The sequence below is a fragment of the Ips typographus genome, linkage group LG13, assembly GCF_016097725.1.
Source record: "Ips typographus isolate SLU linkage group LG13, UJ_Ityp_2.0, whole genome shotgun sequence".
Taxonomy (NCBI): domain Eukaryota; kingdom Metazoa; phylum Arthropoda; class Insecta; order Coleoptera; family Curculionidae; genus Ips; species Ips typographus.
Genome location: NC_138434.1, coordinates 7215796 through 7229002, shown reverse-complemented (window position 1 = coordinate 7229002; position 13207 = coordinate 7215796). Strand labels below are relative to the sequence as shown.

General features: G+C 33.7%; 1 protein-coding gene across 1 annotated transcript in view; it reads right to left on the bottom strand.

The window, feature by feature from the left end:
* LOC145737235 (armadillo repeat-containing protein 8-like) overlaps window positions 1–13207 on the bottom strand; it is a 48089-nt gene that overhangs the window by 2917 nt on the left and 31965 nt on the right. The window contains exons 10-12 of the mRNA XM_081991847.1: window positions 9684–9834; window positions 9196–9355; window positions 3786–3917 (exon numbers count right to left, since the gene is read on the bottom strand). Coding sequence (XP_081847973.1) covers window positions 3786–3917; window positions 9196–9355; window positions 9684–9834 — 443 coding nt within the window. The remainder of the gene's footprint in view (window positions 1–3785; window positions 3918–9195; window positions 9356–9683; window positions 9835–13207) is intronic.

Genomic DNA, 13207 nt, shown 5'->3' with positions numbered 1-13207 from the left:
TGTTGTCATTTTTCCTGTCAAAATATTTAAAAGAAAACCATTTCGACGTAATCTAAAGCGGTGTTGTCATGTTACTGTCAAAATTGGCAAAACTGTCAAAAAATAAACAGCTTAACCTAACCCAACTGTTTCTAATACAATGTTGTCATTTTTCCTGTCAAAACATTTAAAAGAAAACCATTTCAACGTAATCTAAAGCGGGGTTGTCATGCTACTGTCAAAATTGGCAAAACTGTCAAAAAATAAACAGCTTAACCTAACCCAACTGTTTCTAATCCAGTGTTGTCATTTTTCCTGTCAAAATATTTAAAAGAAAACCATTTCGACGTAATCTAAAGCGGTGTTGTCATGTTACTGTCAAAATTGGCAAAACTGTCAAAAAATAAACAGCTTAACCTAACCCAACTGGTTCTAATCCAGTGTTGTCATTTTTCCTGTCAAAATATTTAAAAGAAAACCATTTCGACGTAATCTAAAGCGGTGTTGTCATGTTACTGTCAAAATTGGCAAAACTGTCAAAAAATAAACAGCTTAACCTAACCCAACTGTTTCTAATCCAGTGTTGTCATTTTTCCTGTCAAAATATTTAAAAGAAAACCATTTCAACGTAATCTAAAGCAGTGTTGTCATGTTGCTGTCAAAAATGGCAAAACTGTCAAAAAATAAACAGCTTAACCTAACCCAACTGTTTCTAATACAATGTTGTCATTTTTCCTGTCAAAACATTTAAAAGAAAACCATTTCAACGTAATCTAAAGCGGGGTTGTCATGCTACTGTCAAAATTGGCAAAACTGTCAAAAAATAAACAGCTTAACCTAACCCAACTGTTTCTAATCCAGTGTTGTCATTTTTCCTGTCAAAATATTTAAAAGAAAATCATTTCGACGTAATCTAAAGCAGTGTTGTCATGTTACTGTCAAAATTGGCAAAACTGTCAAAAAATAAACAGCTTAACCTAACCCAACTGTTTCTAATACAATGTTGTCATTTTTCCTGTCAAAATATTTAAAAGAAAACCATTTCAACGTAATCTAAAGCAGTGTTGTCATGTTGCTGTCAAAAATGGCAAAACTGTCAAAAAATAAACAGCTTAACCTAACCCAACTGTTTCTAATACAATGTTGTCATTTTTCCTGTCAAAACATTTAAAAGAAAACCATTTCAACGTAATCTAAAGCGGGGTTGTCATGTTACTGTCAAAATTGGCAAAACTGTCAAAAAATAAACAGCTTAACCTAACCCAACTGTTTCTAATACAATGTTGTCATTTTTCCTGTCAAAATATTTAAAAGAAAACCATTTCAACGTAATCTAAAGCAGTGTTGTCATGTTGCTGTCAAAAATGGCAAAACTGTCAAAAAATAAACAGCTTAACCTAACCCAACTGTTTCTAATACAATGTTGTCATTTTTCCTGTCAAAACATTTAAAAGAAAACCATTTCAACGTAATCTAAAGCGGGGTTGTCATGTTACTGTCAAAATTGGCAAAACTGTCAAAAAATAAACAGCTTAACCTAACCCAACTGTTTCTAATACAATGTTGTCATTTTTCCTGTCAAAATATTTAAAAGAAAACCATTTCAACGTAATCTAAAGCAGTGTTGTCATGTTGCTGTCAAAATTGGCAAAACTGTCAAAAAATAAACAGCTTAACCTAACCCAACTGTTTCTAATCCAGTGTTGTCATTTTTCCTGTCAAAATATTTAAAAGAAAACCATTTCGACGTAATCTAAAGCGGTGTTGTCATGTTACTGTCAAAATTGGCAAAACTGTCAAAAAATAAACAGCTTAACCTAACCCAACTGTTTCTAATCCAGTGTTGTCATTTTTCCCGTCAAAATTGTCAAAATATTTAAAAGAAAACCATTTCGACGTAATCTAAAGCAGTGTTGTCATGTTGCTGTCAAAATTGGCAAAACTGTCAAAAAATAAACAGCTCAACCTAACTTAACTATTGAAAAAACATTTTAACCTAAAATCGAATACAGTGTTGTCATTTTTCCTGTCAAAACTGTCAAAATATTTAAAAGAAAACCATTTCGACGTAATCTAAAACAGTGTTGTCATGTTGCTGTCAAAATTGGCAAAACTGTCAAAAAATAAACAGCTTAACCTAACCCAACTGTTTCTAATCCAGTGTTGTCATTTTTCCTGTCAAAATATTTAAAAGAAAACCATTTCGACGTAATCTAAAGCGGTGTTGTCATGTTACTGTCAAAATTGGCAAAACTGTCAAAAAATAAACAGCTTAACCTAACCCAACTGTTTCTAATCCAGTGTTGTCATTTTTCCTGTCAAAATATTTAAAAGAAAATCATTTCGACGTAATCTAAAGCAGTGTTGTCATGTTACTGTCAAAATTGGCAAAACTGTCAAAAAATAAACAGCTTAACCTAACCCAACTGTTTCTAATCCAGTGTTGTCATTTTTCCCGTCAAAATTGTCAAAATATTTAAAAGAAAACCATTTCGACGTATTCGAAAGCAGTGTTGTCATGTTGCTGTCAAAATTGGCAAAACTGTCAAAAAATAAACAGCTTAACCTAACCCAACTGTTTCTAATACAATGTTGTCATTTTTCCTGTCAAAACATTTAAAAGAAAACCATTTCAACGTAATCTAAAGCGGGGTTGTCATGCTACTGCCAAAATTGGCAAAACTGTCAAAAAATAAACAGCTTAACCTAACCCAACTGTTTCTAATCCAGTGTTGTCATTTTTCCTGTCAAAATATTTAAAAGAAAACCATTTCGACGTAATCTAAAGCGGTGTTGTCATGTTACTGTCAAAATTGGCAAAACTGTCAAAAAATAAACAGCTTAACCTAACCCAACTGTTTCTAATCCAGTGTTGTCATTTTTCCTGTCAAAATATTTAAAAGAAAATCATTTCGACGTAATCTAAAGCAGTGTTGTCATGTTACTGTCAAAATTGGCAAAACTGTCAAAAAATAAACAGCTTAACCTAACCCAACTGTTTCTAATCCAGTGTTGTCATTTTTCCCGTCAAAATTGTCAAAATATTTAAAAGAAAACCATTTCGACGTAATCTAAAGCAGTGTTGTCATGTTGCTGTCAAAATTGGCAAAACTGTCAAAAAATAAACAGCTCAACCTAACTTAACTATTGAAAAAACATTTTAACCTAAAATCGAATACAGTGTTGTCATTTTTCCTGTCAAAACTGTCAAAATATTTAAAAGAAAACCATTTCGACGTAATCTAAAACAGTGTTGTCATGTTGCTGTCAAAATTGGCAAAACTGTCAAAAAATAAACAGCTCAACCTAACTTAACTATTGAAAAAACATTTTAACCTAAAATCGAATACAGTTTGTCATTTTTCCTGTCAAAACTGTCAAAATATTTAAAAGAAAACCATTTCGACGTAATCTAAAACAGTGTTGTCATGTTGCTGTCAAAATTGGCAAAACTGTCAAAAAATAAACAGCTCAACCTAACTTAACTATTGAAAAAACATTTTAACCTAAAATCGAATACAGTGTTGTCATTTTTCCTGTCAAAACTGTCAAAATATTTAAAAGAAAACCATTTCGACGTAATCTAAAGCAGTGTTGTCATGTTACTGTCAAAAAACAGATTAAAGTTAAAATAGCGTCCCTCCAGTCACGTGACCATATTTAAGGTCACATTGTTGTTCTGAAGGTCACGTGACCAATTTTTACGATTAAAAGACATTTCTCATTCATTTTTTTTTCGATTTAAAGGAATTTCTGTAGGTCACGTGACTGTTTTCAACTATCATCATTTCATCTAGAAGGCTTACCTGCAAACAAGGCGCCGAATGACTCATATAATCCAGCAATTTTTTCAAAATGTCCTCGTTCATCATAATGTGATCTTTGGCCCGTTCGCCGTCCGCTATATTGCACAGTATGAGCAACGCTTGTTCTTTAACCTAACAAAATGGAAAAAAACAAAACAATTGCCAAACGCCATATCTCTGCGTCGCAAAAATTGACCAAATCACGTGACCAAAGATCACGCCTTCTCTTTCATAACTGAAATGTCAGGTTGCAGCAAAAATGTCTCATTTTTCTTGACACTGACATTCAATTAACGAACTTAATGATATTTGACAGTCAAGGTCCGCGTTGTCTCTGTCAAAACATTGGACCAATATTTGTCAGTCTTGCATTGACTGAACTGTCAGAAATGACGTTCGAGTGACGACTTGAGCAAGGTCATGTGATTATTTTCCGACACTTGACTTTTGAATGATGTGTGATTGTGCGTGACAGCTCGCAAACAATGGCAGTTGTGACAGATTCCGCGAGAGAAACATCTTCACTATTTCTAGTACAGTTACATATTGATGCATTTAATGTCAAATATCTCGGTTAATTGTAATTTTTCAAAGAAAATTGTCTTTAAGTAAAATAAAGGCAGAATTACGAGCTACATTTTGACGTTTGAATGAACCTTCTAACTGTCATAGGAACCAAGTTAGAGAAGCTGTCAAATTGTGACATATTCACTATTTCTAGTACAGTTACATATTGATGCATTTAATGTCAAATATCTCGGTTAATTGTAATTTTTCAAAGAAAATTGTCTCTAAGTAAAATAAAGGCAGAATTACGAGCTACATTTTGACGTTTGAATGAACCTTCTAACTGTCATAGGAACCAAGTTAGAGAAGCTGTCAAACTGTCACATATACACTATTTCTAGTACAGTTACATATTGATGCATTTAATGTCAAATATCTCGGTTAATTGTAATTTTTCAAAGAAAATTGTCTTTAAGTAAAATAAAGGCAGAATTACGAGCTACATTTTGACGTTTGAATGAACCTTCTAACTGTCATAGGAACCAAGTTAGAGAAGCTGTCAAATTGTGACATATTCACTATTTCTAGTACAGTTACATTGATGCATTTAATGTCAAATATCTCGGTTAATTGTAATTTTTCAAAGAAAATTGTTTTTAAGTAAAATAAAGGCAGAATTACGAGCTACATTTTGACGTTTGAATGAACCTTCTAACTGTTATAGGAACCAAGTTAGAGAAGCTGTCAAATTGTGACATATTCACTATTTCTAGTACAGTTACATATTAATGCATTTAATGTCAAATATCTCGGTTAATTGTAATTTTTCAAAGAAAATTGTTTTTAAGTAAAATAAAGGCAGAATTACGAGCTACATTTTGACGTTTGAATGAACCTTCTAACTGTCATAGGAACCAAGTTAGAGAAGCTGTCAAATTGTGACATATTCACTATTTCTAGTACAGTTACATTGATGCATTTAATGTCAAATATCTCGGTTAATTGTAATTTTTCAAAGAAAATTGTTTTTAAGTAAAATAAAGGCAGAATTACGAGCTACATTTTGACGTTTGAATGAACCTTCTAACTGTTATAGGAACCAAGTTAGAGAAGCTGTCAAATTGTGACATATTCACTATTTCTAGTACAGTTACATTAATGCATTTAATGTCAAATATCTCGGTTAATTGTAATTTTTCAATGAAAATTGTTTTTAAGTAAAATAAAGGCAGAATTACGAGCTACATTTTGACGTTTGAATGAACCTTCTAACTGTCATAGGAACCAAGTTAGAGAAGCTGTCAAATTGTGACATATTCGCTATTTCTAGTACAGTTACATATTGATGCATTTAATGTCAAATATCTCGGTTAATTGTAATTTTTCAAAGAAAATTGTCTCTAAGTAAAATAAAGGCAGAATTACGAGCTACATTTTGACGTTTGAATGAACCTTCTAACTGTCATAGGAACCAAGTTAGAGAAGCTGTCAAATTGTGACATATTCGCTATTTCTAGTACAGTTACATATTGATGCATTTAATGTCAAATATCTCGGTTAATTGTAATTTTTCAAAGAAAATTGTCTTTAAGTAAAATAAAGGCAGAATTACCAGCTACATTTTGACGTTTGAATGAACCTTCTAACTGTCATAGGAACCAAGTTAGAGAAGCTGTCAAATTGTGACATATTCACTATTTCTAGTACAGTTACATTAATGCATTTAATGTCAAATATCTCGGTTAATTGTAATTTTTCAAAGAAAATTGTCTTTAAGTAAAATAAAGGCAGAATTACGAGCTACATTTTGACGTTTGAATGAACCTTCTAACTGTCATAGGAACCAAGTTAGAGAAGCTGTCAAATTGTGACATATTCACTATTTCTAGTACAGTTACATATTGTTGCATTTAATGTCAAATATCTCGGTTAATTGTAATTTTTCAAAGAAAATTGTTTTTAAGTAAAATAAAGGCAGAATTACCAGCTACATTTTGACGTTTGAATGAACCTTCTAACTGTCATAGGAACCAAGTTAGAGAAGCTGTCAAATTGTGACATATTCGCTATTTCTAGTACAGTTACATATTGATGCATTTAATGTCAAATATCTCGGTTAATTGTAATTTTTCAAAGAAAATTGTCTCTAAGTAAAATAAAGGCAGAATTACGAGCTACATTTTGACGTTTGAATGAACCTTCTAACTGTCATAGGAACCAAGTTAGAGAAGCTGTCAAATTGTGACATATTCACTATTTCTAGTACAGTTACATTGATGCATTTAATGTCAAATATCTCGGTTAATTGTAATTTTTCAAAGAAAATTGTTTTTAAGTAAAATAAAGGCAGAATTACCAGCTACATTTTGACGTTTGAATGAACCTTCTAACTGTCATAGGAACCAAGTTAGAGAAGCTGTCAAATTGTGACATATTCACTATTTCTAGTACAGTTACATTGATGCATTTAATGTCAAATATCTCGGTTAATTGTAATTTTTCAAAGAAAATTGTTTTTAAGTAAAATAAAGGCAGAATTACCAGCTACATTTTGACGTTTGAATGAACCTTCTAACTGTCATAGGAACCAAGTTAGAGAAGCTGTCAAATTGTGACATATTCGCTATTTCTAGTACAGTTACATATTGATGCATTTAATGTCAAATATCTCGGTTAATTGTAATTTTTCAAAGAAAATTGTTTTTAAGTAAAATAAAGGCAGAATTACGAGCTACATTTTGACGTTTGAATGAACCTTCTAACTGTCATAGGAACCAAGTTAGAGAAGCTGTCAAATTGTGACATATTCACTATTTCTAGTACAGTTACATATTGATGCATTTAATGTCAAATATCTCGGTTAATTGTAATTTTTCAAAGAAAATTGTTTTTAAGTAAAATAAAGGCAGAATTACGAGCTACATTTTGACGTTTGAATGAACCTTCTAACTGTCATAGGAACCAAGTTAGAGAAGCTGTCAAATTGTGACATATTCGCTATTTCTAGTACAGTTACATATTGATGCATTTAATGTCAAATATCTCGGTTAATTGTAATTTTTCAAAGAAAATTGTTTTTAAGTAAAATAAAGGCAGAATTACGAGCTACATTTTGACGTTTGAATGAACCTTCTAACTGTCATAGGAACCAAGTTAGAGAAGCTGTCAAATTGTGACATATTCACTATTTCTAGTACAGTTACATTGATGCATTTAATGTCAAATATCTCGGTTAATTGTAATTTTTCAAAGAAAATTGTCTTTAAGTAAAATAAAGGCAGAATTACGAGCTACATTTTGACGTTTGAATGAACCTTCTAACTGTCACAGGAACCAAGTTAGAGAAGCTGTCAAATTGTGACATATTCACTATTTCTAGTACAGTTACATTGATGCATTTAATGTCAAATATCTCGGTTAATTGTAATTTTTCAAAGAAAATTGTCTTTAAGTAAAATAAAGGCAGAATTACGAGCTACATTTTGACGTTTGAATGAACCTTCTAACTGTCACAGGAACCAAGTTAGAGAAGCTGTCAAATTGTGACATATTCACTATTTCTAGTACAGTTACATATTGATGCATTTAATGTCAAATATCTCGGTTAATTGTAATTTTTCAAAGAAAATTGTCTTTAAGTAAAATAAAGGCAGAATTACGAGCTACATTTTGACGTTTGAATGAACCTTCTAACTGTCATAGGAACCAAGTTAGAGAAGCTGTCAAATTGTGACATATTCACTATTTCTAGTACAGTTACATATTGATGCATTTAATGTCAAATATCTCGGTTAATTGTAATTTTTCAAAGAAAATTGTTTTTAAGTAAAATAAAGGCAGAATTACGAGCGACATTTTGACGTTTGAATGAACCTTCTAACTGTCATAGGAACCAAGTTAGAGAAGCTGTCAAATTGTGACATATTCACTATTTCTAGTACAGTTACATATTGATGCATTTAATGTCAAATATCTCGGTTAATTGTAATTTTTCAAAGAAAATTGTCTTTAAGTAAAATAAAGGCAGAATTACGAGCTACATTTTGACGTTTGAATGAACCTTCTAACTGTCATAGGAACCAAGTTAGAGAAGCTGTCAAATTGTGACATATTCACTATTTCTAGTACAGTTACATATTGATGCATTTAATGTCAAATATCTCGGTTAATTGTAATTTTTCAAAGAAAATTGTCTTTAAGTAAAATAAAGGCAGAATTACGAGCTACATTTTGACGTTTGAATGAATCTTCTAACTGTCATAGGAACCAAGTTAGAGGAGTTGTCAAACTGTCACATATTCACTATTTCTAGTACAGTTACATTGATGCATTTAATGTCAAATATCTCGGTTAATTGTAATTTTTCAAAGAAAATTGTTTTTAAGTAAAATAAAGGCAGAATTACGAGCTACATTTTGACGTTTGAATGAACCTTCTAACTGTCATAGGAACCAAGTTAGAGAAGCTGTCAAATTGTGACATATTCACTATTTCTAGTACAGTTACATATTGATGCATTTAATGTCAAATATCTCGGTTAATTGTAATTTTTCAATGAAAATTGTTTTTAAGTAAAATAAAGGCAGAATTACGAGCTACATTTTGACGTTTGAATGAACCTTCTAACTGTCATAGGAACCAAGTTAGAGAAGCTGTCAAATTGTGACATATTCACTATTTCTAGTACAGTTACATTAATGCATTTAATGTCAAATATCTCGGTTAATTGTAATTTTTCAAAGAAAATTGTCTTTAAGTAAAATAAAGGCAGAATTACGAGCGACATTTTGACGTTTGAACGAACTTTCTAACTGTCATAGGAGCTGTCAAATTGTGACATCTTCGTATGATTTGCCTTTGTCACGTGATGGTCACCTTTCGAGAGCGTAGTTTGTTTAGTTACCTCGGGCGAATGGATTCCCTCCAGAACCAAGACGACACCCGCCATCACTTGGGCGCCGTGCAACGTCATCATGGCGTCGGTGTGCGGACGCGGCGATACCAAATTTCTCAACAAACCGAGCGTTTTCATTAACACTGCCGCATCCGAATCGGCCAGTAATCTACCACCGACCAATCATTATATTTTGACCGTGTAACTGAGACAGAGACACAGCATATTGAGCAATGAACGGGCGAGACAAAGACAAAAAAACTTAAAAGCGACGTTGCCAGAAGCTTATCTCGATTAATCCGAATGGATTAGTGACATAACTTTGTTTTCAAACAAGTAAAGAGAAACGTTTGACAACATCGCATCAAAATTTCAGCCTACTTGGATTTTTTTTGGGTTTTCTGTCTTTGTCTCGCGCGTGCATTTATCAATAGGTTTCTCTGTCGGTTACACGGTGTTCCTATGGTCAGTTTAAGTTTTGCCAGTAGTTAAAGTACCTGAACACTTGATCGGTTCCTAAAGACGTCAATATTTGGCTTTTAACCCGCTGCTCGGCCTTAAAAGCCAAATTCATTAGCGCCCACACTCCGTTCAGTCTTAAAGCTGGTTCCGGCGATGAGGTTAGGTTTACCAATAGTTGAATAGCACCTGAAATATCAACAATCATATATTACAATGTTTCAGGCCTCTGACAATTTAAGACAAGTCTGGGAAGGTTTAAAACACTTGTAGAAGCCTCTGGAACTTTCTAGAAGGTTCTCAATAACATTTAGAGGTATATGAAACTTTCAAAATGATCCTAGAGGTCTCTGACAATTTAAGACAAGTCTGGGAAGGTTTAAGACACTTGTAGAGGCTTCAGGCACTTTCCGGAAAGTTCTCAATAACATTTAGAGGTCTATGAAACTTTCAAAATGATCCTAGAGGTCTCTGACAATTTAAGACAAGTCTGGGAAGGTTTAAGACACTTGTAGAGGCTTCAGGCACTTTCCGGAAAGTTCTCAATAACATTTAGAGGTCTATGAAACTTTCAAAATGATCCTAGAGGTCTCTGACAATTTAAGACAAGTCTGGGAAGGTTTAAGACACTTGTAGAGGCTTCTGGAACTTTCTAGAAGGTTCTCAATAACATTTAGAGGTCTATGTAACTTTCTACGTAGCCTTAGAGGCCACTGGCAACTTAAAACAGTTTTAGGAAGATTTAAGACACTTGTAGAAGCCTCTGGAACTTTCTAGAAGGTTCTCAATAACATTTAGAGGTCTATGAAACTTTCTACGTAGCCTTAGAGGCCACTGGCAACTTAAAACAGTTTTAGGAAGGTTTTAGACACTTGTAGAAGCCTCTGGAACTTTCTAGAAGGTTCTCAATAACATTTAGAGGTCTATGAAACTTTCTACGTAGCCTTAGAGGCCACTGGCAACTTAAAACAGTTTTAGGAAGGTTTTAGACACTTGTAGAAGCCTCTGGAACTTTCTAGAAGGTTCTCAATAACATTTAGAGGTCTATGTAACTTTCTACGTAGCCTTAGAGGCCTCTGGCAACTTAAAACAGTTTTAGGAAGATTTAAGACACTTGTAGAAGCCTCTGGAACTTTCTAGAAGGTTCTCAATAACATTTAGAGGTCTATGAAACTTTCTACGTAGCCTTAGAGGCCACTGGCAACTTAAAACAGTTTTAGGAAGGTTTTAGACACTTGTAGAAGCCTCTGGAACTTTCTAGAAGGTTCTCAATAACATTTAGAGGTCTATGTAACTTTCTACGTAGCCTTAGAGGCCACTGGCAACTTAAAACAGTTTTAGGAAGGTTTTAGACACTTGTAGAAGCCTCTGGAACTTTCTAGAAGGTTCTCAATAACATTTAGAGGTCTATGAAACTTTCTACGTAGCCTTAGAGGCCACTGGCAACTTAAAACAGTTTTAGGAAGGTTTTAGACACTTGTAGAAGCCTCTGGAACTTTCTAGAAGGTTCTCAATAACATTTAGAGGTCTATGTAACTTTCTACGTAGCCTTAGAGGCCTCTGGCAACTTAAAACAGTTTTAGGAAGATTTAAGACACTTGTAGAAGCCTCTGGAACTTTCTAGAAGGTTCTCAATAACATTTAGAGGTCTATGAAACTTTCTACGTAGCCTTAGAGGCCACTGGCAACTTAAAACAGTTTTAGGAAGGTTTTAGACACTTGTAGAAGCCTCTGGAACTTTCTAGAAGGTTCTCAATAACATTTAGAGGTCTATGAAACTTTCTACGTAGCCTTAGAGGCCACTGGCAACTTAAAACAGTTTTAGGAAGGTTTTAGACACTTGTAGAAGCCTCTGGAACTTTCTAGAAGGTTCTCAATAACATTTAGAGGTCTATGTAACTTTCTACGTAGCCTTAGAGGCCACTGGCAACTTAAAACAGTTTTAGGAAGGTTTTAGACACTTGTAGAAGCCTCTGGAACTTTCTAGAAGGTTCTCAATAACATTTAGAGGTCTATGTAACTTTCTACGTAGCCTTAGAGGCCACTGGCAACTTAAAACAGTTTTAGGAAGATTTAAGACACTTGTAGAAGCCTCTGGAACTTTCTAGAAGGTTCTCAATAACATTTAAAGGTCTATGAAACTTTCAAAATGATCCTAGAGGTCTCTGACAATTTAAGACAAGTCTGGGAAGGTTTAAGACACTTGTAAAGGCTTCTGGCACTTTCCGGAAAGTTCTCAATAATATTTAGAGGTCTAAGAAACTTTCAAAATGATCGTATAGGCCTCTGGCCGTTTAAAACAGTTCTGAGAAAGTTTGAAACAGTCGTAGAAGCCTCTAGAACATCCTAGAAGGTTCTCAATAACATTTAGAGGTCTATGAAACTTTCAAAATGATCCTAGAGGTCTCTGACAATTTAAGACAAGTCTGGGAAGGTTTAAGACACTTGTAGAGGCTTCTGGAACTTTCTAGAAGGTTCTCAATAACATTTAGAGGTCTATGTAACTTTCTACATAGCTTTAGAGGCCACTGGCAACTTAAAACAGTTTTAGGAAGATTTAAGACACTTGTAGAAGCCTCTGGAACTTTCTAGAAGGTTCTCAATAACATTTAAAGGTCTATGAAACTTTCAAAATGATCCTAGAGGTCTCTGACAATTTAAGACAAGTCTGGGAAGGTTTAAGACACTTGTAAAGGCTTCTGGAACTTTCTAGAAGGTTCTCAATAACATTTAGAGGTCTATGAAACTTTCAAAATGATCCTAGAGGTCTCTGACAATTTAAGACTAGTCTGGGAAGGTTTAAGACACTTGTAAAGGCTTCTGGAACTTTCTAGAAGGTTCTCAATAACATTTAGAGGTCTATGAAACTTTCAAAATGATCCTAGAGGTCTCTGACAATTTAAGACAAGTCTGGGAAGGTTTAAGACACTTGTAGAGGCTTCTGGAACTTTCTAGAAGGTTCTCAATAACATTTAGAGGTCTATGTAACTTTCTACGTAGCCTTAGAGGCCACTGGCAACTTAAAACAGTTTTAGGAAGATTTAAGACACTTGTAGAAGCCTCTGGAACTTTCTAGAAGGTTCTCAATAACATTTAAAGGTCTATGAAACTTTCAAAATGATCCTAGAGGTCTCTGACAATTTAAGACAAGTCTGGGAAGGTTTAAGACACTTGTAAAGGCTTCTGGAACTTTCTAGAAGGTTCTCAATAACATTTAGAGGTCTATGAAACTTTCAAAATGATCCTAGAGGTCTCTGACAATTTAAGACTAGTCTGGGAAGGTTTAAGACACTTGTAAAGGCTTCTGGAACTTTCTAGAAGGTTCTCAATAACATTTAGAGGTCTATGAAACTTTCTACATAGCCCTAGAGGCCACTGGCAACTTAAAACAGTTTTAGGAAGGTTTAAGACACTTGTAGAAGCCTCTGGAACTTTCTAGAAGGTTCTCAATAACATTTAAAGGTCTATGAAACTTTCAAAATGATCGTATAGGTCTCTGGCCGTTTAAAACAGTTCTGAGAAAGTTTGAGACAGTCGTAGAATCCTCTAGAACTTCCTAGAA